The 27,928-nt window shown below is 42.5% G+C and overlaps 2 protein-coding genes across 9 annotated transcripts; both read left to right on the top strand.

The window, feature by feature from the left end:
• Window positions 1-1,598: 1,598 nt before the first annotated feature.
• LOC129076320 (pulmonary surfactant-associated protein A) lies at window positions 1,599-5,844 on the top strand. The gene is made up of 5 exons (XM_054580486.1): window positions 1,599-1,649; window positions 2,464-2,658; window positions 2,942-3,061; window positions 3,826-3,903; window positions 4,368-5,844. Exons 2-5 carry the CDS (start codon window positions 2,478-2,480, stop codon window positions 4,742-4,744), a joined length of 756 nt encoding a protein of 251 aa, XP_054436461.1. The 5' UTR covers window positions 1,599-1,649; window positions 2,464-2,477; the 3' UTR covers window positions 4,745-5,844.
• Window positions 5,845-9,082: 3,238 nt separating this feature from the next.
• On the top strand, window positions 9,083-26,806 carry LOC129076272 (mannose-binding protein A-like). Of its 8 annotated transcripts, XM_054580433.1 has the most exons (7): window positions 9,083-9,231; window positions 10,809-10,986; window positions 11,436-11,487; window positions 23,749-23,938; window positions 24,345-24,461; window positions 25,624-25,698; window positions 26,351-26,806. In XM_054580433.1, the coding sequence occupies exons 4-7, from the start codon at window positions 23,758-23,760 to the stop codon at window positions 26,722-26,724; spliced, it is 747 nt and encodes a 248-aa protein (XP_054436408.1). In that variant the 5' UTR covers window positions 9,083-9,231; window positions 10,809-10,986; window positions 11,436-11,487; window positions 23,749-23,757; the 3' UTR covers window positions 26,725-26,806. The 8 variants fall into 8 exon arrangements, with proteins under 8 accessions (XP_054436408.1, XP_054436407.1, XP_054436405.1 ...); XM_054580432.1 differs by lacking the exon at window positions 11,436-11,487; XM_054580431.1 differs by lacking the exons at window positions 9,083-9,231; window positions 10,809-10,986; window positions 11,436-11,487 and adding exons at window positions 22,176-22,335; window positions 22,428-22,559.
• The last annotated feature ends 1,122 nt before the right edge of the window (window positions 26,807-27,928 follow it).

Below are 27,928 nucleotides of genomic sequence, written 5' to 3'. Positions count from 1 at the left end.
TTTGATGGATCTATTGTGGTTGTATAGGAAAACATATTTGTTAAAAGTTCTGGGATGATGGAGTATCATATTGGCTACCTACTCTTACAGGTTCAGAAAAAAAATCTGTACTGCACCTCCAACTTTTCTATAAGCTTTTTATATTGCTTCAAAATAATAAAAAAAACCAAGAGTTAAACCAAGGCTGAAATTTATATAAGCTGACAAAGGCAAAAGCCACATTGATGAGTGGAAGCTCCAAATTTCAACTCAGGCATGTCTGACTCCTAAATCCACAACCTCCCCCACCAAGCACATGGCCCTAGACGACCCAGGTACCTCTCTCCACACCCTTCAGAATCTGCCCTAGAAAATATCTGTTCCTGTTCCTTCACCTGAGGAACAGCCTCTCTCTCCCAAGCAGAGTTGAAGTCCTTTAGATGGAACTGCTTCCTCAATGACCCCGGCCCTGCCCTGGCCCTGGCTCTTTCACACTTGGCCCAGCACCCACATTAGGGCACATGACTAATAGTAATGGGGTAGCTGAAAGCACTAAGTGCTCCAAGTAAGTTCTGGCTGGCTTCCTGTCCCCAGAAGTGGGGTTCCATCAGCTGAGTTCCCACTCCCCAAAAGTTCTTCAGCTCTTCCTAAGGATATCAAAATTTTTCAAACCACTAACAAGTAGGCATGGTAATTTTTTCCTTGTCTTAGTTCCATGCTGTTACCAACCCTACAGTTTGAGATTCCCTCCTAACCAAGTGGCTTGAATAAGGAATCTCATGAATTAGGGCTTCACATATTACTTCACTGCTTAAAGGCATCACCATTGCAGATTATCAGATATCACCCATGGCCAAAGGCAGAACCTGCTGCTCTCCTGCGACTTTCGGGCCCTGCCCTGCCTCACCACAGCTGAATCTGTAAGTGTAGAGCAAAGGGGAATATGTGTTACCTGTGATGCCACCCTCATTACCTGTGACTCTGAACCATGTGGCCACCAACTCGGCCACAGGCTCTAGAAGCAGGAGCTGGGAGGCCTGGGAGCTCAGTGTTGAGGCACATCCCACGACAGACAGTTTGTTCCAGATCAACCTGATGACCCTCAACTTGATTCAGGGCCTCTCCACTGTATGGAACCACATGGAACCTTCTAAGACCCAAAGAGGCTCTAGAGCTGGCATGGTCTCAGAGAAGAGTCAGGTGGAGATATCCCTGCATGCTGACAATCTGTGTCCAGCCTTGGTATTCTCTCCTGGTGGTGGGCATTTGGGGGATGGTGATCCTTGGCTGTAAATGTGTCACCAGCCAGGATGGTGGGGGAAAGTCCAGGCCAGGAAGGCCTTACTCATGCCCTGTGTGAGTACTCTCATCCTGCACTGCTTGGAAACTGGTTATGGGGAGTGTGGGGAACCTTGAGCCCATGGACAATTTCCCTTTCTACAGACCTGGAGTTTAGCAGGCTTCTTAAGTGCCCCTCCAGCCTGAGCTCTGTAAGGAAATGCTCTGTGTAAACAAGACGGCTGCTTCCTGCCTGACCCTCCCTGGAGTAGAGGTCCTTGTGACAGGAGCCTCTCCAGGATGCAGAGGAAACCTGCATTCATATAAATGGTGCCGTCCACTTCTCCACCCTGACCTGGAGGCAGAGATCCACATAGGCTCTGCGTGTGTGGGTGAGTTTAGCCCTATTTCCTGGGTGTTCCCCAGTGCATGCATTGAAGACAGTGAGAACCAGCCCAGCAGCCACAGGCTTAACTCAGAGCAGGCTGGGAACGCAGGGGTCTCCCCACACACCCCAGCAGGTGTTTCACAAAATATTAACTATGGTGCAAGCAGAAAGGCTTGCAAATATCCTTATACTTTGGGGGTTCCTCAGCCAGGTCCATTCTCACCAGGAGCTCAGCAGGGCTTGCTGGAGGTCAGAGAACAGCCTGCCAAGGAGAAGGGGTCACTCCAGCAGTGGGGGGGGTCTCCTCATCATTGACCATTTTGGAGTGGCCAGGCCATGGACCCTGGCCACCTTCATCTCATCCTCAGGAACGCGATCCTTTAGAACTTGAAAAGAGAGTAGCTGAGAGTATAAGAGACAGAGGGAGTGAGTGACCACATCCCTCTTCCCAACAGCCTGGGAGGGACAGGTCAGGATTGTCTCCAGGGCACAGAAGTTTCAGCTGAACTTAGCAATGGTGAAGTGAGTTCACACAACAAGGTACAAGCAGAGACTTCATTAGAACCCAGGTGCTCTGACTCTCCAGGTTTCTTTACACTGTACTTCCTCACTTGTCCAGGTACAACACCACTTCAAGCCAGAGCAATGGAGCATGAGACTATGTTAGATGCCAGATGACTCTAGGAGTTTCCAAGGATAATTTGGGTCTTTCCAGAGCTCCGGTGTATGCCTATCTTAGCGCTGAGGCTCAGCCGTGGGAAGGGAGGGGAGACCTTCGCAAATGCTTCAGATGGTCTGACAGCCCTTCCTTTCTGCAGGAGGAGCAGCTGGAATGGGAGCCATGTTGCTGTGCTCTTTGGTCCTCGCCCTCATCCTGCTGGTGGACTCTGGCATCGAGTGCGAAGTGAAGGAAGTTTGTCTTGGAAGCCCAGGCATCCCTGGCACTCCAGGATCCCATGGCCTGCCAGGCAGAGATGGAAGAGATGGAATCAAAGGAGATCCTGGACTTCCAGGTATGGGCTGGGAGACACCTCCTTCAGCTAAGGGATAGTGACCTGTTTTCAGGAACCCAGTGTATTTAGGGCTCTGCACTGGCTCCAAGGGGCAGCTGGATGGTGGGGCACGATGGGAGTTTCCTGGGGCTTTTAGACTGGAGCAGCCCTGCAGGGTCCCTCCTCAAAATGCCTATGTACTAACAGATGAGTCAGCCTGGCTGATACTGGAGGTCCAGGCACACAAATCCAACCCTGTGGTGGATGACAGATATCATACATCCACGTCCCCTTCTCTCTGCAGGCCCCATGGGCCCCCCTGGAGGAATGCCAGGCCTCCCTGGGCGTGATGGGCTTATTGGAGCCCCTGGCATTGCTGGTGAGCGTGGAGAAAAGGGAGAACCTGGTGAGAGGGGCCCTCCAGGTAAGCAAAGTAGGGAAGGTGGGAAGTGGCAACCTGAACACAGTGCCCATGTCATAGTCACATGAGAGATGATGGGGATCAGATAAAACTGTTGAGGCCCCCAAAAGGCATATTGCTCAATCTAAATAAGGGAATACAAGGTTAAAGAAAGGAATCAGAAGTATATGGGTTGTAGGCCATAATGCAGGGACCAATGGCTGTTGAAAGTTCTCACTACAGCTGCTGTAGGGGAGGCACAGGGTGACAGTATGGAAAAGAGAGCAGTACTGGAAAGCTTGGGAAGCACTTCTTAGGGGTGAGGTGCTGGGGACATTCTGAAAACTGTACTGGGTCATGTGGACCAAAAATCCAAGCAGATGGTGTAATTGAGAGCCCCACATGCAGAGGGAAACTCCAAAGCTTTGTATTGTAACCAAAGTCCATCAGGAAAGTACAGAGAGAACCATACTTGCCTTTGGGAGACGGATACCTGCCCAGAAACCAGAGAAGCCCACAGAAGTGAGCAGACAGAGCCATTAAAGACCATTGAAGGAGAGGAGAGCAGAGAGGAGCTCATCAGGTGCAAGGCTGTATGAAAGGACAAGTGTGTAGGGAGTGTGGAAACACACTTGAGTGTAGTGGACACTTAAAATGTGGGGGCTGAGCAGTGGGTATGGACAAGTAGAGAGAAGAATGCCAGACTTGTGGCTGGTATCACATCTGCTTGGCAGCAAATGGGGGTCTCTGTTGGCTTGCCCTCATTCTGGATGGGGTTTTCTCCACAGGACTTCCAGCTTATTTAGATGAAGAGCTTCAAAACACACTCTATGACTTCAGATATCAAATCTTGCAGTCAACAGGAGGTAAGAGACCCCTTAGGGGCTTATAAGACAGTCAGGGCTCTCCCTAAGTTCCCCTCATCTTTGGCACCAGGGTCCAGAAAGTAGAATGGGTGTGGACATGCATATCTTGGGGAAATTAATGATGCTTCCCTTTTCTGATGTCTTTGATGGCCCAGAGGAGGCAGAGGTAGACATAGATTAGCTCCCTATGTCATGGGAAAGCAAGCTTTCTGCCTATCTTGCTTTCTGTTGAATCCCCAGAAATTGCAGCTTTGGGCACATAATAAGAAAATTAATAAATAATTGCTAAATGTATTAGTGAATGAATAGAATGATGAAAGCATAGAGGAGAATTTAGAAAGACTAGGATTGGAAGATAGAGGGAAAACAGAGAAGCAGAGATGAAGAGATTGGAGAGAGTATAAAGGCAGAGCCCAAGTGAGACAAAGAGGTCAGTGGACTGACCTATATTCCTCTGTTCCCAGTCCTCAGTTTACAGGGTTCCATGCTGAAAGTGGGAGAGAAGGTCTTCTCAACCAATGGGCAGTCAGCCAATTTTGATGCCATTAAAGAGTTATGTGACAGAGTAGGTGGCAGCATTGCAGTCCCAAGGAGTCCAGAAGAGAATGATGCTATTGCAAGTATCGTGAAGAAGCACAACACTTATGCCTATCTGGGTTTGGTTGAGGGCCCTACCTCTGGAGTCTTCTACTACCTGGATGGGACCCCTATGAATTATACCAACTGGTATCCAGGAGAGCCCAAGGGTCAGGGTAAAGAGAAGTGTGTGGAGATGTACACAGATGGGCAGTGGAATGACAGGAGCTGCCTGCAGTACCGACTGGCTATCTGTGAGTTTTGACCAGGCATCAAGGCCATGGGAGAGATAGGGTCCTGTCTTGCCTTTCAACCTCCATCCTGCAGATCCACCTGATGTATGAGATTCTATAACTACTTTCTAACAAAATTTATTTGTGGCTATTCAAGTTGGAGGCATTTTTAGTTACTCCCTTCCCCAGTAGAGCCCTGACTTTTCCCTTAGATTACTAATCAGTCTGACATGTGCCCTGGAGCTCCTTCTCAGCCCTGCATTCTAGGCAGTCACACCTAATTTAGCCCTTTGTCAAGAGACAGAGACTTCTTTCTTCCTCCTCATATCCAGTTCCTTCATTTATAGATGGTAACAGTGAGGTGCTGGGATAGAAGGTCCCTCCAAAATCACGTAGAAGGTGCCTGCTTCCTGGCACCCTCTATTCTTTCTCTGCAGCCAATTGCCTGCCCAGTCTTATCAAGATTTATCAGTTCTGGTCAAGCATTTAATAGAATCAGCTCTCCATGTGGTCAGAGGGGCAGCTGGTGCTCCAACATGGTGAATGCCAACCCAACCACAGTGATTGGCATATATTATCCACTCCCTTGAGTCTTGGGTGCCAACTCAACTCTCCAACCTGAAAGCAACTAGCCCATACCTCTAGAGAAGATCTTACCCCCATCCCAGACGTATCCCAAATAATTTCCTGCTGATGGCCATATCTCCACACAACTTCAGATCTCATGAGATGTTCGCACCACTTATCACATCACTGACTATTTATCAAGCACATGCTATGTATCAACCACCTTGACAAGCACTTCTAGCAAATAAAATATTATTAAATGTTTACACAATGCCATGGGACCAGCATTATTTTTCATGTTTTTTATGAGGACACTGAAACTTAAAGAAGTTAAATGTTTTTGAGTTTCATTATATAGAGCAAGTGACAGAGGCTGGAATCAAACTCATCTACCTGGACCTGAAGCTTATGATCATATCTGCCCTACCCTCTCACTGAACAAAGATGATTTAAGTGTAATAAATCATGAATGTGTTAACATCAGTTTCCATTGCTCTGGTTCCAAGAAGCATTATATTTCTGCATTTTTATAAATCAAATTAACTGGCTCTGAGCCCCGCTTACCTAAAAAATGGAAAATTCAATTTCAGGTTATGCTTTCTTTGCTGGGTGGGAGGGCAACTTGCTCTCCACCCACAGGTTATATGGGCAAATAAAGAGATACAGAAAACATCTGGAAGAACATCAGAGCTGATGGCTGGGATTAAGATAACTCCTGCTCTGCCCTGGCTGGTGTGGTTCAGTGGATTGGGTGCCAGCCTGTGAATCAAAGGGTCACTGGTTTGATTTCAAGTCAGGAAACATGCCTAGATTGCTGGTTAGGTCCCCCATAGGGGGCATGCAAGAGGCAACCACACATTGATGTTTCCCTCTCTCTCCTTCCCTTCCCCTCTCTCTAAAAATAAGTAAATAAAATATTATTTTTTTAAAAAAATAACTCCTGTTCTAAGTCTATGTAGTCCATTTTGTGTGGTGATATCATGTCTTCCATTTCCCACTCAGCTGCCTGGATGTTTTCTTTAACCAGGGCACTGTCCCAGGTTTCTGTGAGCCACCCCAGTCTCAGGTATTCATGAAACGGGACAATGCTTCCGTGCTCTGTGGGAATAAGACCATGTCCCTTTGACTTGAGGAGGCAACCGTATACATGTCCCATTTAGAAAGGTCCTCAATTCTCCCACCTTCACATCCTTGAACATTCTTCCTTGCTGCATATAATTCTTTTCTTGGGCAAGAGTAAGCTCTGGATCGAAACCCACAAAGCCAGATGGGAATGGGCAGAAATATTTTTCATTCTTTTGTGAGTGGTAATTTTTAATTTGGTTATCTTGCTACATACTTAGGGCCCAGCACATAAATTATTGAGCCTTCCCCAAAATTCAAAGAGCAAGAGGAAGAAGTGTATGTTTCCCATTTTACAGATAAATGAGGCGGAGGGCAGACTCTGTCCTGCAGAATCACTCCAGGTCATCATGGATGGGGAAATACAATGAGTCGTCCCAGACACTTTTCTCTCAGTCTGTCAGGTGAAGGTGTGGCAGTTCCGTCTAGTGGAGAATGCCCTGAGCCCTTCTCTTCAAGTGGCTTTTATTGAGAACCATATGCGCAGGGGTATGGATGCAAAGCTCATCAATCCATGTCAAAAGGCTATGTTTACTGAAAACAAATAGAGATCATAGGTAACAATTGAAGGAACACAGGAGATTTGCCTCAGGTTGGGGTCTATGAATAATGTAAATTTCCTTTCCAGCATGACTGGCTATCATAGCTTATGAGGGAAGAACAAAGCGTGCTTCAAGGGACTTACTTCTAGGCCTGATTTCCCCCTGGGAACCACCCAATCCAGTTTAGGGCTGTCTCCAGTATTGTTTCAAGCCTGAGCCAGGTGGGTGGGGCAGAACTACTAAAAGATAAGAGGACTACTTTCAGATAGAATGAGGACTCCTGTCAAATGAAAGCCGGGGGGTGAGGATCTTTGTCCTTTCTCTGGGTCCCCCAAGTTCTTCTCTGATGCCCATGCAGCTGTGCCTGTCTTAGGTTGGCCCTGTCATCGAGGGGTCTTACCCATCATTAACTAATCAGCTATCCTCCAGGGCCAAGCAGGGTGACGTGAGGGAGGTAGGGGCTGTGTCCCTGTCAGGGGGACAAGTTTTGTATCGTCAGTGGCTTGTTCTCCCAGTCTCCCTGCTTAGCTTTTTGTTGTTGCAAAAAGTAGGAGTTCCTTCTTTCTTTCTTTTTTTAAAAAAATACAGATTGGTTTTATTATTTATTTTTTAAATGTCAAAATACATTATAAAATATTAAAAAATTTAAATCCATTATAAAGTCTCAGCAATTAAACCATGACACCAGCACAGAAATAACCAAGTAGATCAATGAAATATAATGAGCATTCTAGAAACAGATGTATATATCTGTCTAACAATGTAATATGTGATTGAACTGATATTTCAAATCAATGGGGAAAATAAGGCTTATTCAACAAAAAAAGTGATGGACCACTATTACTTGAAATAAAACAAATATAGAGTCCTATTTCATACATTATACAAAAAATACTCAGGTGAGTAAAAAATTAACATGTAAAGTCTAAGGAGTTTTAGGAGAAAATACAAAATAATATTTTTCTTACCCTGAAGTACAATATTCAAATCCAGCAGGTATAAAGTAAAATATTGAAATTATGACTATATTAAACATTTAAGACCATATAGTAATATACATATTAAAAAAGTTAAAGGGCAAGTAATAGGATAGGAAAGTATTTCCAACACATCTAAAAAAGGGTTAATAAGGTTTTTTTAAGGGAAAAAATTCTACAAACCATTAATCAAAAAATGGACAAAGAATACCCAAAAGTCATTTAAAGATTTGTAAAAATAATAAAAATAGACAAGAAACATAAAAAACAAGTTTAGTTTCAACAAATAATAAAGTAACAATTAAAATATATCATTGTGACAATCAGATTAATACATATTAAAAATATTGGTAATATCAAGTATTGGTGACTGTGAGAGGAACTGGGTATTCATAGACTCTTTTCCTTCATCTTCTTAAAGCAGTCCCTTTAGCATATTTTGCAATGCTGGTGTGGTGGAGGTGTATTCTTTCAGCCTCCTTTTGTCTGGGAAACTCCTTATTTCACCTTCCATTTTAATTGAGAGCCTTGCTGGGTAGAGCAGTCTTGGTTGCAGGTCTTTGTTTTTCATGACTTGAAATGTTTCTTGCCATTCCTTTCTGGCTTGTAGTGTTTCTGTTGAGAAGTCAGCTGTTAGCCATACTGGGGCTCTCTTGTATGTTACTACCTGTTTCTCCCTTGCTGCCTTTAGGATTCTCTGTTTGTCTTTGATATTTGCCATTTTAATTAGGATGTATCATTGAGTGGGCCTCATTGGGTTCTTGAATGGGATCCTCTGTGCTTCCTGGACTTGTGTGACTTTTTTCCTCAAATTAGGGAAGTTTTCCATCATTACTTTTACAAACAGGTTTTCCGTCCCTTGCTCCTCTTCTCCTTTTGGCATCCCTATTATACAGACATTATACAGACATTATGTAGGAGATCCCTGTTTTTTCTTTCTGGATCTGCCTGTGGTGATGTCATATGTTAACCCTGTCTGACCTGAGGCAGTCTGTTCAAGACTTCCAGGAATCTATTGTCTGTGGCTGTCTCCTTCAGCTGTTAATCTAGTCACTCTGCACTCAGCAGTCTGGTCTAGAAACCACAGGGCAGGGCAGAGTCCCTCCTGGGGGCAGGGTTATTGGGTTCTCTCAGGCTGCTGCCACTCAGGGGAGTGGTTTGCCTCAGCAAGATGGCTGCTGATGTGTAGAGGATGAGTCAGCTCTGGGATCCTGCCAGCTACTCTCTCAGTTCTTCCCCCAGAGCCTCTGTCTCCAGTCTCTTCTCAAGTGTCTCTAGATCTCTCTGCCCCTGCCTTTGCTGGAGACCAGGGTAAGTGGCTGCAAATAAAAATTCATACATTGGCTGTTTAAATGGATCCTTGTGCCTCCAGCTGCCTGTTTCTGGCAGAGAGCAACCCTGCCACTTTTTGCAGCTGGTTGTTATCTGTGTACTTTTTGGGCTCTGGTGCTGTAGGCTGGAGATCCTCGCTTATAGTTTAGACCCCGCTGTTCTCAGGAGGATCCAACTGGCTGTTTAAATATCCTTCTGGTGCTGCCACCCATGGGTGCCCCACCTGCCTTCTCGAGCCTCTACTGTACTCCTTACCAGTTAGGTTTTGCTAAAGCTGATTCCTCTGTCTGTCCGAGGTTATAATGCTCCTCTTTTGCTATTGTTCAGTTGTTTGTTTCAGGTCATTTCTCCACAATTTAGTTGTAATTCCATATTGGTCCTGGGAGGAGGTTAATGTGACTTCCACTCACTCCTCTGCCATCTTGATTCTCTCTTCTCATTTCTTTTTAGGTTTATTTTTTACTTTATGGTTTTACTTGCTATTGTTATTATATTATTTTATCACATTTTAAATTAATTATTGCTGGATTATAAGATTTATTTTTTGTTGAACTTATATTGGTCCATCTTTTTTGGATTCTCATTTATCCCCTGATATTTCTAATATAACTGATTATTTTATAAATACATGATTGTATTTCCAAATGACTGTAATTTTTGCCTATTCATTATGATATTAACATTTCTTATATATTATTTTTATATTTTAAAGTTTCCAGGAGCCCCTACATATTGTTGAAGATACTCAATGATAAAATATATCTTTTGGGGATACCCTGAATGTATAAATGGGAATATTCCCTATATTTTACCATTGAAAATGTTGTTTGTTTTAGGTTTCTGATAGATTCCTTTTATGAAGGAAAAGAAGTTCCCTTTTTTTCCTATTTTGCTGTGATTCATTTTAATCATGAATGTGTATTGAACTTTATAAGATGATTTTTTGGCATTTCCTTTAGTCTAATAACACTGACATGGTGTCAAATGTGGGTGATCTCCCGTTCCAGGGTGCCAGCATCTGGATCACACAGGGGAAAACAAGAGGCTTTAAGTGTCTCATATTTTAATGTTGGAGAAATGTCCAAGGGACACCACTGTGAAACCTGCAAGGAGAGGACTGTTCAACATGAGTGATTTAATAATTCCCATCCCCTTGGTCAATAAAGAGGGAAAAGAAGGCTGATACCCCTTGAATGGAAATTACCTCTTCCTCTCCTCTTCATGTTGGGTGGGGAAAAGACTCTATTATCCTCCTACTAATCTTGGCAAGTAGGGATGTCCAAATTACTTCACTTTCCCAGATTAAGTTACCTAAGGTAGAAATGGAGGGATTATATCGTGTTCTGAAGTTACTAAAGTACTAAATCAGCAGATGGCCTGATCTTGTTGCAGCATGGGGAGATAGAAAAAGGGAAAATAGAACTGGGAGCAGGAGTGTTTGGGGGAAATGTGGATTTCTATCGCTTGAATGGTTTCCCTGGGGAGTGCGAATGCCTCTGTCATGGAAGTTCACTGGGGTTTAAACTCTAATCATGAACATGTTTCTTCCCTTGAAGCAGGGGCACAGGGACTCAAAGAACAAGAGACTATGAATTGAAATGTTCACTGACATGATGTTGAAGGCAGGGAATGTGCAGCTAGAGACTCTTACAGAGTCCCTTGTCTGAAGAACTAGCTCCTGAGAGGGGTTGTCATTTGTAATCAGTCAACAAAGGGAACCAACAACCAGTCAAGGTAAGCCAAGAAGTAACATCGTCCCCAGTGACATGTGGTTCTTCATGGGAGCAGGTATTATCCACCTTTGGCATTATCATTTCTCTACACTTCATATATACAAAGAAATAAGAGAGAAAGCCACTGTCCACTCTTCACTTCAAGAAGCCACCACTCTCTGGCCATAATAGTGATGAATCAGAGATAAAACTGGGATCTCAATGACAAAACTTCAGGACAATAATCATGCATTTGGACTGTGTTTTAAATCAATTCTAGAAAGTTTGCATTGTGGGAGTCTGGGGAAAAATATGAAGAATATTAAGACCATGTATTAGTTTTGAGAAAAGGGTGAACTTACAGTTTTAAGATTGTACATATCTGCAGTAAGACTCTTAAACTTGTTATAAATTAAATTAGTGAGTTACATGGGTTCATTTTTTGATATTAAACCACGCTTGCATTCCTAGGATATACCCTACTTGGTCTAGTGGCTGATCCTCTCATCACACTAAGTGCCAGGTAGTATATTTGTATTAACTCATACCCCACTTTTAACCCCACTATTCCCAATTTACAAATAAGAATATTGATGCAAATAAAGATGAAAGCAATCGGTCAAAGATCATGAGCCAGTTAATGGTAGAATTGGACTATAAATATAGGAAGTCAGATTCCAGAAACTGTGCTATTAACCATCAGTGCTTGGCTAGACTGTAGTAGCTATTTTTTACTTCAGTCCTTCAGGAGGGTGTCTGTTCCACATGATACAATTATTCTAATATTAGTATCTACCAGGGACATATTTTTTCCATAATTGGAAAAAGCAAGAAGAGGCCATGTTAAACCTAAAGCACATGTAAAGCTGCTGCTCTCTTCATGTCTGCTCACTGTTACAAAACCAAACCAAATATCAAAAGGATTGAGGTGTTTACTACATGTACTCTATCTAGTGGGATACACTACAAAGGGCTTGAGTATAAAATTCTATGATAAGCAGAAATTGAATATGAGGAATAATAATTAAAACTTTAATACCCATATTTGCCAAGTTTATATTTTTGGCAAAAAAATCTGGTTTTGTTTTATTTTTTGGTTTTTTAGAAGATTTTATTTATTAATTTTTAGAGAGAGGGGAAGGGAAGGAGAGAGAGAAAAACATCAATGTGTGGTTGCCTCTTGCCCGCCCTCTATGGGGGACCTGGCCAGCAACCCAGGCAAGTGCCCTGACTTAGAATCGAACCAGTGACCTTTTGATTCACAGGCTGACACTCAGTCCACTGAGTCACACCAGCCAGGGTTGTTTTTGTTTTATTATTACCTATACAGTTATTTCCTTGCTCTAGTTCATTAAACATATTTTTTATTTTCATTAATTTATTTTTAATTTGTTTCCTATTTACTTATTTATTCTATATTTATACTATCTTTTAAAAATATTAATTTATCTGTTGCACAGAGTCAGCAGTCCTTGGAGAACTATTTCTTATTTTTCTTAATTTTTATTGAATTTATTGGGGTGATGTTGATTAATATTTTATAGGTTTCAGGTGTACAATTCTATAATACACTATCTCTATATTGCATTGTGTGTTTGTGACACAAAGTCAAGTCTCCTTCCATCACCATTTTTCCTCTTCTATCTTCTTCTACCTCCCATTACCACTCTTTCCCTCTTGTAATCACTGTATTATTCATACTATTGTCTGTGTCTATGAGATTTTGTTTTTTTCTTTTGTTTTGCTTAATCCCATCACATTTTTCACCCACTTTCCCAAACCCTCCACTCTAACAGTTGTTAGTCTGTTTTCTGTATCTATGAGTTTGTTTTTATTTTCTATGTTTGTTTATTTTGTTCATTAGATTCCACAACAAGTGAGATTATGTGGTATTTGTTTTTCTCTGACTGGCTTATTTCAGTTAGCATAATACTGTCCAGGTCCATCCGTGCTGTGGAGAAAAAGTAAGATTCCCTTCTTTTATACAGCTGAGAGATATTCTATTGTGTAAAAGTACCCAGCACAACTTTTTTATCTACTCATCCACTGATGGGCACTTGGGCTGATTCTAAATGTAGGCTATTGTAAATAGTGCTGCAATGAATATTGGGGTGCATATATTCTTTCAAATCAGTATTTCAGATTTATTTGGATATATTCACAGAAGTGGAATTGCTGGGTCAAAAGTCAGATCCATTTTTAATTTTCTGAGATATCTCCATACTGCTTTCCATAATTGCTGCACCAATCTGCATTCCCACCAACAGTGCAAAGGGGTTCGTCTTTTTCCACATCCTCACCAGCACTTGTCTGTTGATTTATTAATGATATCCATGCTGACAGGGGTGAGGTGATATCTCAGTGGTTTTAATTTGCATTTTTCAGATGATTAGTGAGGCTGAGCATCTTTTCATATGTCTGTTTGTCATCCTTATGTCCTCTTTGGAGAAGTGTCTATTTAACACTTTTGCCCATTTTTCAAATTGGGTTGTTTGGTGGGGTTTTTTTGTGTTGAGTTGTACAAGTTCTTTATAAATTTTGGATATGAACCCTTTATCAGATATATCTTTAGCAAATATGTCCTACAATTGAATGGGTTGTATTTTCATTTTATTGATTGTTTCCTTTGCTGTGCAAAAACTTTTTAGTTTGAAGTAGCCCCATTTGTTCATTTTTTCTTTTGTTACCCTTGTCCAAGGAGACATATCAGAAAAAAATATTACTGCAAGAAATAACTAAGATTTTATTGCCTATGTTTTCTTTCAGGATGTTTATGGTTTTACATTTTACATTTAATTCTTTAATCTATTTGGAGTTTATTCTTGTGTATGGTATAAGAACATGGTCTAATTTCATTTCTTTTTTTGCACGTATCTCTCTGCTCTGCTCCAAAACATTTATTGAATAGATTATATTTACTGCATTGTATGTTATTTCCTTGTGTATTAAATTAATTGACCATAGTGGCATGGATTTATTTCTGCGCTCTCTTCTGTTCCATTGATCTACGTGTCTGTTTTTAGGCCAGTACCATGCTATTTTGATTACTATTGCCTTGTAGTATAATTTGATATCAGGTAGCATGATTCCTTCAACTTTGTTCTTCTTTCTCAAGACTTCTGTGGGTATTCAGGGCCTTTTGTGGTTCTATATAAATTTTTGGGATATTTGTCCTAGTTCTGTGAAATACGCCATTGGTATCATGATAGAAATTGTGTTGAATCTATTGGTTGCTTTTGGTAGTATAACCATTTTAATGATATTAATTTCTCCTTTCATGAACACAGCATTTGATTACACTTATTTTTATCTTCTTCAATTTGTTTTTTCAGTGTCATAATTTTCTGAGTACAGGTATTTTACATCCTTTGCTAACTTTATTCCAAGTTCCTTTGTTTTGTTATAATTGTAAAGAGGATTGTTTTCTTAATTTCCCTTCCTGATAGTTTGTTATTGGTGTATAAAAATGCAACTGATGGCTCTGGCTGAGTAGCTCAATTGGATAGCATTGTCCCATTATGCCAAGGTTGTGGGTTCAATCCCTGGTCAGGACATATATGATATCTCTCTCTCTCCCTTCCTCTCCCTTTAAAATCAATACATAACAATTTTAAAAATAAAAAAATACAACTGATTTATGGATATTTATTTTATATCTTGCTACTTTACTGAATTAATTTATCAATTTTAGTAATTTTTTGGTGGAATCTTTAGGACTCTCTATATACAGAATCATGTCATCTGCAAAGAATGACAGTTTTACTTCTTCCTTTCCAATCTGCATGCTTTTTATTTCTTCTTGTCTGATTTCTGTGGCTAGAGCTTCCAATACTATGTTGAATAAGAGTGGTGAAAGTAGACATCCCTATCTTATTTCTGGTCTTGAGGGAAATACTTTTAGTTTTTGCCCATTGAATATGATTTTGGCTGTGGGTTTGTTCTATAATCCCTTTATTATGTTGAGGTATGTTCCCTCTATTCCCACTTTGCTGAGCGATGTATCATAAATGGGTTCCGGGGTTTTATCAAATGCTTTTTCTGTATCTACTGATATAATCACATGGTTTTTATGCTTCATTTTGTTTATGGGCTCTCTTCTGTTCCATTGTGGTGTATCACGTTTATTGACTTGTGAATATTGTACAACCTTGCATCTCTGGAATAAAGCCAACTTGACAATAGTTTATGGTCTTTTTAATGTATTGTTGGATCTGGTTTGCTAATATTTTCTTGAGGATTTTAACATCTATGTTTATCAGAGCTATTGACCTATAATTTTCTTTCTTTGTAGTGTCCTTATCTGGTTTTGGAATTAGGATAATACTAGCCTTGTAAAATGAGCTTGGAATTTCTGAATTTTTTGAAATAGTTTGAGAAGGAGAGGTGTAGTTCTTCTTAGAATGTTTGGTAAAATTCACCTGTGAAGTCTTCCTGGCCAGAATTTTTGTTTGTTGTGAGTTGTGTTGTGTTTTGTTTTTTTTAAATTACTGCTTCATTTTCATTAACTGTAATTGGTCTATTCAGATTTTCTAATTCTTCCTTATTCAATTTTGGATGATTACATCTCTAAGAATTCATACATTTCTAACATATTGTCCACTCTATTGGCATATAGTTGTTCATAATATTTTCTTAAATCCCTTATAATTCTGTGGTATCAGTTATTACTTCTCCTCTTTCATTTCTTATTTTATTTATTTGGGCCCTCCCTTTTTTATCTTGATGAGTCCAGTTAAAGGTTTGTTAATCTTGTTTATCTTTTCAAAGAACAAGCTCTTGGATTCATTGATATTTTGTATTGGTTTTTTAGACTCTATTTCATTTATTTCTTCTCTGATTTTTGTTATTCCCTTTCTTCTATTCACTTTGAGCTTTGTTGTTCCTTTTCTAAGTCCTTTAAGTGTAAAGTTAGACTGTTTATTTGAGATTTTTTTTGTTTCTTGAGGTACACCCGTAATGCCATGAATATGCATTTTAGGACTGCTTTCACTCTGTCCCATAGATTTTGGGGTTGTTGTGCTCTCATTTTTATTTGTTTTAAGGTATCTTTGGATTTCTCCCTAGATCTCACTGTTAACTCATTCATTGTTTAGTAACATGTTATTTAACCTCCATGTGTTTGTGTGTTTTCAGTTTTTTTCCTTGTAATTAATTTCCAGTTTCATATTACTGTAGTAAAAAAAGATGCTTAATATGATTTCAATCTTCTTAAATTTATTGAGACCTTTTTTGTGTCCTAACATGCGGTCTATTATAATGTGTTCTATGTGCACTTAAAAAGAATGTGTATTCTGCTGCTTTGGGATGAAATGCGCTGAAGATATTGATTAAATACAGCTGATCTAGTAGGTCATTTAAGGCCTCTGTTTCCTTTTGTTGCGGGAAAACAGACTCAGACACGGTTCAGGGAACGGAGTAAGCCTTTATTCATGGGCGCGCGGGCTCATTTGGAGGAGGCAGTCTCCAAATTCTGAGCCCCGAACAGGGGTTAGGCTGGGATTTATAAGCCTTAGCGTTGGGCTGGAAAAGGATCAGAAAGTCCTGGGCTGGGAGGGGGGCAAGGAAGTAGATTGTAAAGGTCCGCCCTTTGCCTGAGGGCTCATTGCAGCTGGCGGTGGTTCCTGGGCTAAGCAAATTTACAGAAGCTAGAGCGGAGCTGGTTAATAGCATCGGGCTTTCTGGTTTTTGGTTTTTCTTCCCCCCACATTTTGATTTTCTGTCTGGAAGATCTGTCCATTGATGTCAATGGGGTGTTAAAATCCCTGACTCAGACTGTATTTCTGTTGCTCTCTCCCTTTTTGTCCATCAAGATTTGCTTCACATATTTAGATTCTCCTATATTGGGTGTGTAAATGTTTACTATGGTTATATCCTCTTGTTGGATTGTTCCCTTTATCATTATGTTGTGTCCTTTGTTTCTCACTATAGCCTTTGTTTTAAAGTCTATTTTGTCAGATATAAGTACTGCTACCCCAGCTTTATTTTCCTTCCAATTTGTATGAAATATCTTTTTACATCCCTTTACTTTTAGTCTGTGTGTATCTTTTGACCTAAGATGTGTCTCTTGGAGGGAACACATATATGGATTTTGTTTTCTTATCCATTCAGCTACCTTATGTCTTTTGATTGGAGCATTTAAGCCATTTACATTTAAGAAAGTGATTATTGGTAAGTATTTATTGCCATTTTATTTTTTTTAGCTATGTTCCTTTTCTTCTTCTTTTCTCTTCCTCCTCCTTCCTTTTCTAGAAAACCCTTTAACATTTTTTGTAATACTGGTTTGGTGGTAAATGAACTCCTCTAGCTTTTTCTGGTTTGAGATGCTTTTTATTTCTCCTTCGATTTTAAATGATAGACTTGCTGGGTGAAGTATTCTTGATTAGGCGTTTCTACTTTTCATCACTTTGACTATTTCATGCCAATCCTTTCTGGCCTGAAATGTTTCTGTTGAGAAATCAGCTGGAAGAATGGGAGCTCCCTTGTAGGTAAGTGTCTTTTTCTTGCTGCTTTTAAGATTCTCTTAGTCTTGAAACTTTACCATTTTAATTATGAGGTGCATTGATGTGGGCATCTTTGGGTTCATCTTGTTTGGGACTCTGCATTTTATGGACTTGTGTATCTTTTTCCTTTATCAGATTAAGGAAGCTTTCTGTCATTATTTCTTGAAATAGATTCTTAATCCCTTGCTCTCCTCCTTCTGGTACTGCTATGATGTGGATGTTGTTTCTGCTACTTTGTCTTCCAAATCACTCATTTGATCCTTTGTTTCATCCAACATATGGTTTATTCCTTCTAGCATATTCTTCATTCATGACTGGATTTGTGTTTTGGTTTTTTTTTTTTTTTTGATGGTTTCTATGACCTTTTTTATTCTTGCCATCTTTTTGTTGAAGTTCTTACTCAGTTTTTTGAACTTCCTTATAAAATTTTTTTGGAACTTTTTAGCTGGTAAATTACTTGCTTCCATTTTATTTAGCTCTTTTTCTGGATATTTCTCCAGTTTTTTCATTTGGGGCATTTTTTTTTATCTCCCCATTTTGGTTGTGGCTCTGTGTTTGTTTCTACGTATTAGGTAGGCCTGCTATGACTCCAGGCCTTGGTAGGGTGGCTGTATGTTGTAGGTGATCTGTGGGACCCAGTGGCACAGTCTCCTTGATTACCCATTCTTGGTGCTCCATGTATGTCCTTGTGTGGGTTATGTAGGCCTTTCTGTTGTAATTGAGTCTTGATTGCTATTGGCTCATTTGTGTGTAGGGTTGACCCTCAGGCTGGCTGCCTGTGAGGATCAACCCTGATCACAGTATATGAGCAGCTGTGCAGGTGCTGATCACACAGAGTGGCATTTACCTCAGCAGGGTCTTGTGTCTACCAAGATCTCCTTTTGGATACCACACTTGTGAAGTTAATTGGATCCTGCTGTGATGTTGCCTGAAGGTGGTCACTGCATATGGTGGTTCTGGGTCCCTTGGGTTGGACTCTGATATGACCAATGTCAGACACTCCCTGTGGTTGGCTCTAGGTAACCTGTTTGGGTCTACCAAGTGATCCACATTTTGTGACAGCCTCTGCTGGGCCTGGGTGTGTGCAGGAAGGATCAATCTTCACAACAAATCCAGATTTTACTAGCACTGGTCCCAGGGGGCAGGTCAGCAAACTACCAAGACACCCTGAGATCCACCTCCAACTGCATCTACCTGCTTGCTGCCTGATAGGCTCACTCAGTCACTGAAAGGGCTTCTACTGGTACTCTAGTTGCATGAAATATGTTCTCAGTGAGTCATCAGGAAGGGAAGAATAGTGTTTAACAGAATAAAACAGGTTTGAACTCAGTTCCAGTGCTGGGTCTAAGGCCACACAGCAAATGTCCCAGGGTATACCAATTCTAGCTGCCACCTACCAGGTGCCCACTATGGTAGGGTAGAGTCTTGGGGAGTCATCAGGGTGATGCCAGCAGAGCTTATCAGGCCCAAATAGTCTGAGATTTGGCCACATGAAGGAAGAGTTCTGCACTGGTCTGGCATGTAAGGAAAAAATGGCCCCCATTCTAGAGCCACACAGTTCACTCTGTCCAAGGTTCTACCAGGGGAGTAAGCTCAATAGGGCAAGGTTGTGGGGAGTCAGGGAGGTGGAGATAGTGGATCATCTGTGAGTGAGAGGTGCTAGTTGGGCCTGGGGCAAGGTGGGAGGAGCAGCCCTCACCCCAGAGCCACAAAACTCAGTCTGTCCTGTATTCTGCCCAAACCTCGGCAGGGTGGGGCCACCAGGAGTTGAGAGTGTGGGGGCCACCTTTACCTCTGAGGGTAGGACTAGAGTATCTCCTGTGAGGGGGAGGTGTCAGTAAGTTCATCAGAAAGTGGGAGAAATTGCTCCTGACCCAAAGCCATACCACTCAGTCACCGACACCCCTGAGTCTGCCTGGATCTCTAGACCCTGACCCAGGGAGCTGACTCCTCAGCAGGACATAAGCTCTGCAGGGTGGGGGAAATAAGGAGTCCAGATGGTAGGGCTATTGTGTCCCCCTAGGATGATGCCATAGAAAGGGGAGTGCTCCACCCAAGAAAAATGGCATATACAGAGCGGGAGAGGTCTTAGCTGCTATGTCCTGAGCTCTTTCCCCAGAGCCATAAGCACCAGTCTCTCCTTACATGGTTTCTAGTCTGCTCCACCTTCCATCTGCCAGAGCCCATGGTGAATGGTTGCAAACAAGGTTTGGTGCATTGGCTCTTCAAGAGGGTACCTGCAACTCTAGCAGACTCCTATTTCTTCCTAATGGACAAAACCCCTACTGATTTTCACAGCCAAAGGTTATGTGGGCACCTCTTTCTGGCTTTGGTGTCCTGAACTGGAGAGCCTGACATGTAATTGAGACTCCATGCTCCTTAGGGGGAAGCTAAAATAACCCTCTAGATTCTCAGCCATCACCCATGGGAGTGGGGCCAGCACTTTTTACCTCTCCATCCTTCCAATCAGCCTCCATGTGGCTTCTTTTGTGAATTCTTGTTTGTAAGACTTCTATTCAGCTAGACTTAATTTGGACATTCATGTTGATTACTTTATGTTTTAGTTGTAATTCCAGTTTGGTCCTGGGAAGAGGCAAGTATGCATCCATCTAATCTGCTGACATCTTGGATGCTCACTTGGAGGACTATTTATGAGAGTTGTAATCTCAGTCAGCTTTCACTTTGTTTATTTCCTACTGTGTTTGGTAATTTTTGCAAAGTGAACTTAAATTTACCTGATGCCACCTGAGCAAATCCTGAGATGCCTGGGTTAAGGGTACGGTCCTCCATAGCTTTTATGTCCCCGTAGTGCACTACGTTGTGATGAACTGAGACACTTGAAATATAATTTTTTGTTTGACATGCACAGCAAAATTTATTAATGATAATTATAGCTAATAAAAATAATAGCATACATTCAAACTTCAGATCTATGAGAGGACATTCTTGTGGGTATGTGTGCTCAAAGGAGGGTTTTTTTTTTTACCTATAAAGTCAAGGCTTTCTTATAGTCCTTTTGCTGACAGTGCACATTCCTCCCTCCTCCGGCCTTATCCTTTCCCTCCCTTCTGTCCCAAATGCCCCTTTTTCTAAGTTTATAGCACATATAGGGTTCTGGTTTCATGTAAGTCACTCAGTTTCAAATTTCCACCTTTCTGGGAGGCCTGTTCACTTGTTATATGGGTTGAACGTTCCTCGTTCTTCTCTGAAACTGTGGGCTCTTCAAAGTTATATCAAAGGTATTAGGAAACACAGCCCTGGGAGGAGTCTTCTTTACAATGGGCCCCTCTTAGTGCCTGGCAGGTTCCTTTACAATAGAAACCTGAGAGGGCTGCTGAACAGAGAGCATGAGGACTTGAGTACACAGGACCGATGACTTTTGAGAAGTTAAAACACCAATCACAAAGCAGGGTCAAAGAAAAGTGGTCCAGTTCCTGCTCCCCACCAGGAAGAAAGCAAACCTTTTGAGTCATTTGATAAGACTAAGTGTTTCAAAGAGTGAGTGTAAGTTTGAGGGAGGGTAGGAATCAAAGTCATGTCAGGAACTTGAAAAAGGTCATTTGATTAGGCTTTGGCAATATAAACGGATACCCCTGGAAACCCAGGCATTGGGAGAGCCATCATAGACTGGTCTAGTATCTGGTCATTTGTGGTCTCTGCTTCTCTCCTCACTCTCTCAGTGGGTCCTCCTGTGTCCCCAGTCCTGGGTTGCACCTTAGAGACAAGCAGGTGAATCAAACAAAGCTCTGTCCTAGAAAAGTAGGAACACTGAAAAAGTGGTCACAGATGTTCACTCTAGCTGTAGAGAAATAAAGAAGGCTGAGTTTAGGACATGATGCTCAAGGATTCAATTATTCCATTAATATCTATTGAGCTTCGACTCTCTTTCTGGGCACTTTTCTAGGTGGGAATATAGCAGCTGAGGAAGACTTCTGTTCTGTTTTGTTCTAAAGGAATCAGATGGTCAATAATATGTAACCAAATAAAGATTATTTTATATAGAAATAAATTATAAGCTAAGCAGAGAATTCAAAAAGAGAATTATAACTTCACGGTAGAGTGGCTACTTAAAGTTAAACAGTCAGGGAAAAGCCCTTTCCCCAGAGATAATATTTAAGAAATCTGAATGACAACAAACAATTCTGCAAAGATAGAGAGAAGTGTCTTAGGCTGGAACAGCTAATGTAAATGCCACATTCAGCTTTGAATATAAGTTACCTACAAATACTTCCCCTTGTGCATAGCCCTCCAACATGCCCAAGGAAGACATTTGATAAATGTTCTCAGCGAGAAGGTTGGAATGAGGTGAATCAGTGTTGTCAGTAAACTAAACACACATGGCAGGGTGAAGTAGTTGGAACAACAGATACAGAGGTGTGTGCCTGTGTGTGTGCGTGCATACCCACACGAGCAAACACATAAACATGTGTTTGTTTGGTAGAATGTCTATGCATGTCTCTTATATAAAAAATATCTGTAGGGAAATAACCTGAAAATCTGTCATTCTAGAGGATTGGTTGCTGAGCTATAGAGATGGATGCATGGGAGAGGTCAGTAGAAGGAAAAGTTTAGGGTTTAAAGAAGAGAGCTGCCCAGTGCTAGGTTGGAAAGCCTACCAGCAGCCCTGAAGAACTACCCGGCATACAGCAGTTCTAAGGACTGTTGTTTATTAACCTGGGTTGAAGGTCAGTCCATTGTCCCTGGTCACCAGGTTAATTGGGCCTGACATTGTTGAGGCATCTGCCAGAGGCCTGGGCTAGAGGACATCTTCCCTACCACAGCCTTCATGCTCTGAGGAGTCCCTAGTGAGTTATTTCTGGAGCCAGAGGAGAAGTCCAGGGTGAAAAGTCTGGCCACTTGACTTGTTCCTGGTGAGATCAAAGCAGGGGCTTTGGTGGGATTTTCAGGCCCACTCAGGGCCTCTGTCTCTCTCTCTGACCTGTGGCATTTATGCTCTTTTTAGATCCACTTACAATCTGAAAACTGAAAGACGGTCTTCTCAGTCAAAGGAAAAGATGAAAGTGGAGTGTGTTTAAGCCTGACTTTGGCCTCCAGTGTAATCAAAGAAGGGAGAGGAAAGATAGAAATAGGAAAGGTAGAGAACGATGTGATAAAGTTTCCTTCTAACTCACTACTTCTCACTGAGTCCTGGAGGAAAGGAATGGATAAGGATGCTGACAGGGTAGAGATGGGCACATGAGTAGTTACCAGCAACATTAGGATTAGCAGCCAGAGAGAAGCAGAGGGAGAGGCCCATGGAGGCTGAACTGCCAAGGCTTCCTGGAAGAGGGGCCAGACTGAGCAAATGTTGGGGAGAACCTAGCAGCTGGATGGGGGTACAGAGCTAGGGAGGCCTCTGGAAAACATGCAGAGAATCCTGGCAGGAGAAAAAGCAGGAGCTGAAATCCTGCCAGGCCCAGTGTGTACAAAAATTCTAGGAGCTTGGGCTCTGCTTGGCAGAAAAGAAAAAAAAAAAAAAAAAGAAGAAGTTTGAACATTGGAAAATTTCAAACCAAGGGAAAAAAGAAAAATTAAGTCTATGTCGCAAGATTCAATGATCAAAGAAGGTTCCTTTTGAGGGTCAGAGCCCTGCCTCAGGACACTATGGGACCTACGCACCCAGAAAGGGCCTGTCACAAAATAGAGACTTTAGATAAAATGATTGACAGGCTCTGGGGAAACAGCTGTGGTTCTGAGGGTAGGCGGAGCCCTGAAGTGTAAAATAGGGATTTTATGTGAAATGGGAGAATGGATGTCATAAAACAGGTCCACCAAGAAATGGGTGTTGTGGGACATCACGTCACCTGCTATAGTTTGAGCCTAGTTTTACGGCCCATAGGAAAGGGAATAAGAGGGAAACTGAGGCTCACTTGGTCCTCAAAAAATGGAATTGAGAATGGATCCAAAGCTCACACAGGCAATCAGCTTGCCCTTGTGTAGGCCACCAGGAACAGGGCTAGTTTGTCATGTCCAGACCCCATGGGCTCTCATGATGGGGACTGCCTAACCTTCTAACATTCTATCCACAGGGGCACTTGAAGCCCAGGGAGAGCAGGCTCCCGTTACAGTCCTCTTGCATCTACCTTTGCTTTAGCACTGATCTAATTCTAACATGCTTTACTTGTCTGTCTCCTTGGTTGGCTGGAAGTGACTCAGAGCCATGGGTTGTGAATTCCCTCTGTGTGTGCTGTCTCGAGCACAGGGTCCAACATACCAGTGGGGTAGCGAATGTTGACTAAACAAGATAAGATGAAACTATTTCCCTTGACTTACTCCACTACCAGGTAAGGACCATGTTCCAGTTTTTATCACTTCCTATCCTTCTGTGTGTGGTGACAGTGTCCTGCTCAGAAATAAAATCCTGTGAAGATGCCCAGAAGACCTGTTCAGTGATTACCTGTGGCATCCCAGTCACCAATGGCACGCCAGGCAGAGATGGACGAGATGGACCCAAGGGAGAGAAAGGAGAACCAGGTACAGGAGGCTGGTCTGACTTCCTAAATTTCTACTCCCAAGAGAAGACTGTTCCCTATAAGGGATCTAACACAGAGCCAGGAGCAGGCTCACCTTTCATTATGGCGTGTGATGAATAACTCAGAATAATTCCTGTGCAATGCCATTCTTTCTAAAACAAAGATGCTTCTGTGGTTCTCCTGGACCCCACATTTCCCCACGGGAACTGATGATGTGTGGTTGTTCCTAACGAGGGGGTGTCCTGCCTGTCTGAGTAGCTGACCCTGGGATGCAGAAGAATCTTTTGTTTTCAGGTCACTGCTATTTTGCTGGTGGTTTCTGCACTCTCTGTGAATCTAGTACAGAGCGTTTGATGGAAGAGAATGAACGACAGCCACTGGGTCATTTTCCCTTTGTCTTCCAACAGGGCAAGGGCCCAGAGGTTTGCAGGGCCCTCCAGGGAAAATGGGGCCTCCAGGAATTCCAGGAGCTCCTGGGTTAACAGGACTGAAGGGCCAAAAAGGAGATCTTGGAGGTAGTTCAGGTAGGGAGCTCATCCCAGCACGGGGTGGTCTGCGGGGACCCAGGGCCCTGGGAACTCGAGAGCCAGGTGGGAGGAGGCCCTTCCCCTGCTGCCCCGCTCCCCCGCCGACCACCCCCCCCTCCCCCCGCCGCCTCCCACCGCGCATGCTCACCTCTGCTTCTTGACCAAGCACTCTCGTTCCTTCCAGTCTTACTTGGAGCCTGGAGGGATTCCCATGGGTGCCCGAGTACAGACTTCCCACCCCTCTCGGCCACCCCCTCAGCAAGCCATTGCAGGATTGGCGTTCCTGCTCTTCTTCAGCTGGAGCAGAGCAGTGTGAGGCTCCAGGATGCGAGGAAGGAAATGGGTCCCCTCAGGCGTTGGGTTTAAGTCTGTTGCCATAAGAGAGGCATGAAAATGGTGTGCTTCATAAGAGCCCTGGTTCAATAAAGTAATAAATAAAACAATTAAATAAAGTAACTGATTCAGAATGAAATTAAATAATTAGTAACAACAAAAGAAAAATGATGACGACATATTAATATTTGTCCACAGGCCTATCACGATAATAAAAATATTAAAGAGTTTGCCTAGAAAAACAAATAAAAGAGAATGATGAAAAAAAAATTCAAAAAGAAGAATGAGTTAGGTTGTTTTTTTAATTGTCATCCAAGAATATGTTCATTGGTTTTAGAGAGAGAAGAGAAGATAGAAAGGGAGAGAAAGAGAAACATCAATATGAGAGAGAAACATCAATCTGATGCCTCCTGAAAGTGTCCCAAACCGAGACCAAACCCACAACCTAGGTATGTGCCCTGAATGTGAATCAAACACACAACCTTTTGGTGTAGGGGACAATGCTCCAACCAGTTGAGCCACCTGGTCAGGGAAGGACTTTCTTGATAAATAATTATAGTATGACAATATTTAAGGAGTATGTGAAGAAAAGGAACCAGAGCTATTGTTCAGAAGTTATTATTAGTTTCATAGTTATAATTTATAAGTGTTATGAATTATGTCTGCAAAGGCAGGAATACCATTTTTATTTTCCCCCTTTCCTTCTTTTTTTTATTTTTCAGGAATAAGCATACTTCTTAATAAGATTTTTGGTCCCCAAAATACTCTTCTCTGCAATTTAGAGTTTTTTTTCTCAATAAATGCCCTTCTCCCTATTGTTTTCCAGTTGCTGAGACTAAGCTGGCTAACTTAGAGAGAGAGATAAGGAGCCTAAAGTCCAAGCTGGACCACACCCAAAAACGTAAGCCTTCTTTCTGCCTCTAGTGTGTTCCTAACTCACCTTTTTCTTCAGACTGCTCTAGGACTTCAGGAGGGTGGAAAAGAATCAACATTTCTGGATACTAATTATATATCAGGGCCTGTGCTATGGTGGCATTTTCTCCTAATATGGTTTCGTTTAATCCTCTCACCAGAACTATTTGTGGATATAATACCTATTTTATTTACAGGTGTGAGAAAATAGGTCCAGGTATTATAGATAATTCATCCAATAGCACGCAGTTTAGAGGCAACAAAGGAAAGGTTGCATGGAGGTTGGCTACCTTGAGAATCTTTGCTCCTTCCTCAGCATCCACTGTACTCAGACAGCTCTCCATGCCTCTTTCTTATCCTGGCGTCTAAGCCTGACACTGGGGCCCATGCATGTTTTCCTATGCCCTTTTGTACTGGCACAGTTTGTAACATAGGATATGCCAGGAGAGACCAGGTTTTCTGCTAGGACCTTGCCCCACCACTGAGGAGCTCTTCCTTACTAGGACCTGGCCTCAGGTGGTCAGGAGGCTGAGCATAGGCTGATTTCCAGAGTCCTCAGTTGCCAGACAAGGGTCTTTTTGCATACTGTCTGGGGCTGGGCTCCAAGCCAAGTCAACTCCACCTACCCTTTGCGATTTCAGTGCAAACCTTCTCCTTGGGCAAAAGATCTGGAAAGAAGCTCTATGTGACCAATGGTGAAAAGATGCCTTTTTCCAAGGTGAAGGCTCTGTGCACGGAGCTCCAGGCCACAGTGGCCACCCCCAAGAATGCTGAAGAGAATGAAGCCATCCAGGGTGTAGCCAAGGACAATGCCTTCCTGGGCATCACTGATGAAGTGACCGAAGGCCAGTTTGTGTATGTGACAGGAGGGAGACTGACCTTCAGCAACTGGAAGAAGGGTGAGCCTAATGACTTTGGCTCAGGGGAGGATTGTGTGATCCTTAAAGATGACGGAGAGTGGAATGACATCTCCTGCTCTTCCTCCTACCTGGCTGTCTGTGAATTCCCAGCCTGAAGAGTCAAGTTCCTCAGCCCCTCCTTGGCTCTCTGTGGATCTCTCTGCTGCTCTAAAAGAGAATTCACTGATGGTTTTCTCATGCTGTGTTGACTCATTCCTTCGTGGGGATGGGAGGAAAATGAAGGGAGGTATTTGATTGTGGGATGAGGAAGTAAAGAGAGGCTCAAAGTAGGACATGAGGGTGTCTGGCCTACTTCGTGGCAAAGGACACCCTCTGTCCTGCCTAAGAGCACAGCTTCGGGTCACAGTCAATCAAGAGAAGGGCCCAGACTAATCCTCTCCTTTTCAGTAAGAACACTGCAGCGCCTCAGAGGAGCCACTGCAGGGCCACATCGGTGTCAGAGTCAGCAGCAGATCTCAGCCCGCAAGAGATCCAATTCCTTTTTGTGCAAGTGCTGCCACAACTTGATGCCAAACTCCTGCCCTTGGTTCCTTCCCATGGCTGCACCAGAAAACCCTTCATCACCACAATGGAACACCTGGTGGTATGCAATTGCAATCTTAGAACGTCCAAACCTGTAGAGAATTTGTATAAAAGTTTATTTGAATCAAACAAAGGATAACTCCTGAAAGCAAGACAAAAGACTGAGAAAATGCTTCTCAGAATAACAGTTTGCAGCTTCTTTTATGTATTTGGAATTAAGGAGAGAACATAAGGAAGATTACATGAAGGTGGATGAAAGCAAGGAGGGGAATGGACTCCAAGGTAGTTAACAAGATCATGTGTCCTCTTGAGGGTGGTTTCTCTGAGGGGTCTGCTGGCAGGCATTTCGAAGGCGTGTTAACCAAGATGCCCAGAAACATGGACACGGCTTGCCTAAGACAAAGATAAGCATTTTACTAAATAAGTTAGATGCCTTCAGTGTGACTACTCACCATGACCTTCCCTCTTAGGAATACATGATCACATCACCCTGTGCATTTATTCTCCATAGAACATCTTTTCTTCCACACCAATACAGGTGACCATGATTAGTCCTAGAAATATTCTCATCCTGCCCTAGTAGCTGTGGCCTCCTTGTAGTTACTAGGGTGGTCTTGGGGAAAAAGGACAGGCTTCCCTTCCTGCATATTTCAGGAAACTGATTTGATATTGTGGCGCATGCAGCATCATCACTGGGGAAGGCCAGTTGTCAGGCAGAATCCCGAATACTCTCTTCACAGCGTATGGTCGGTCTCAGGGCACTGGTGGCCTCAGGCT

The sequence above is a fragment of the Pteronotus mesoamericanus genome, unplaced genomic scaffold, assembly GCF_021234165.1.
Source record: "Pteronotus mesoamericanus isolate MK-2021 breed Mesoamerican mustached bat unplaced genomic scaffold, CSHL_Meso_final contig_59, whole genome shotgun sequence".
NCBI classification, from domain to species: domain Eukaryota; kingdom Metazoa; phylum Chordata; class Mammalia; order Chiroptera; family Mormoopidae; genus Pteronotus; species Pteronotus mesoamericanus.
The sequence above is the reverse complement of the archived record's forward strand: the minus strand, read 5'-3'. Positions and strand labels throughout refer to the sequence as shown.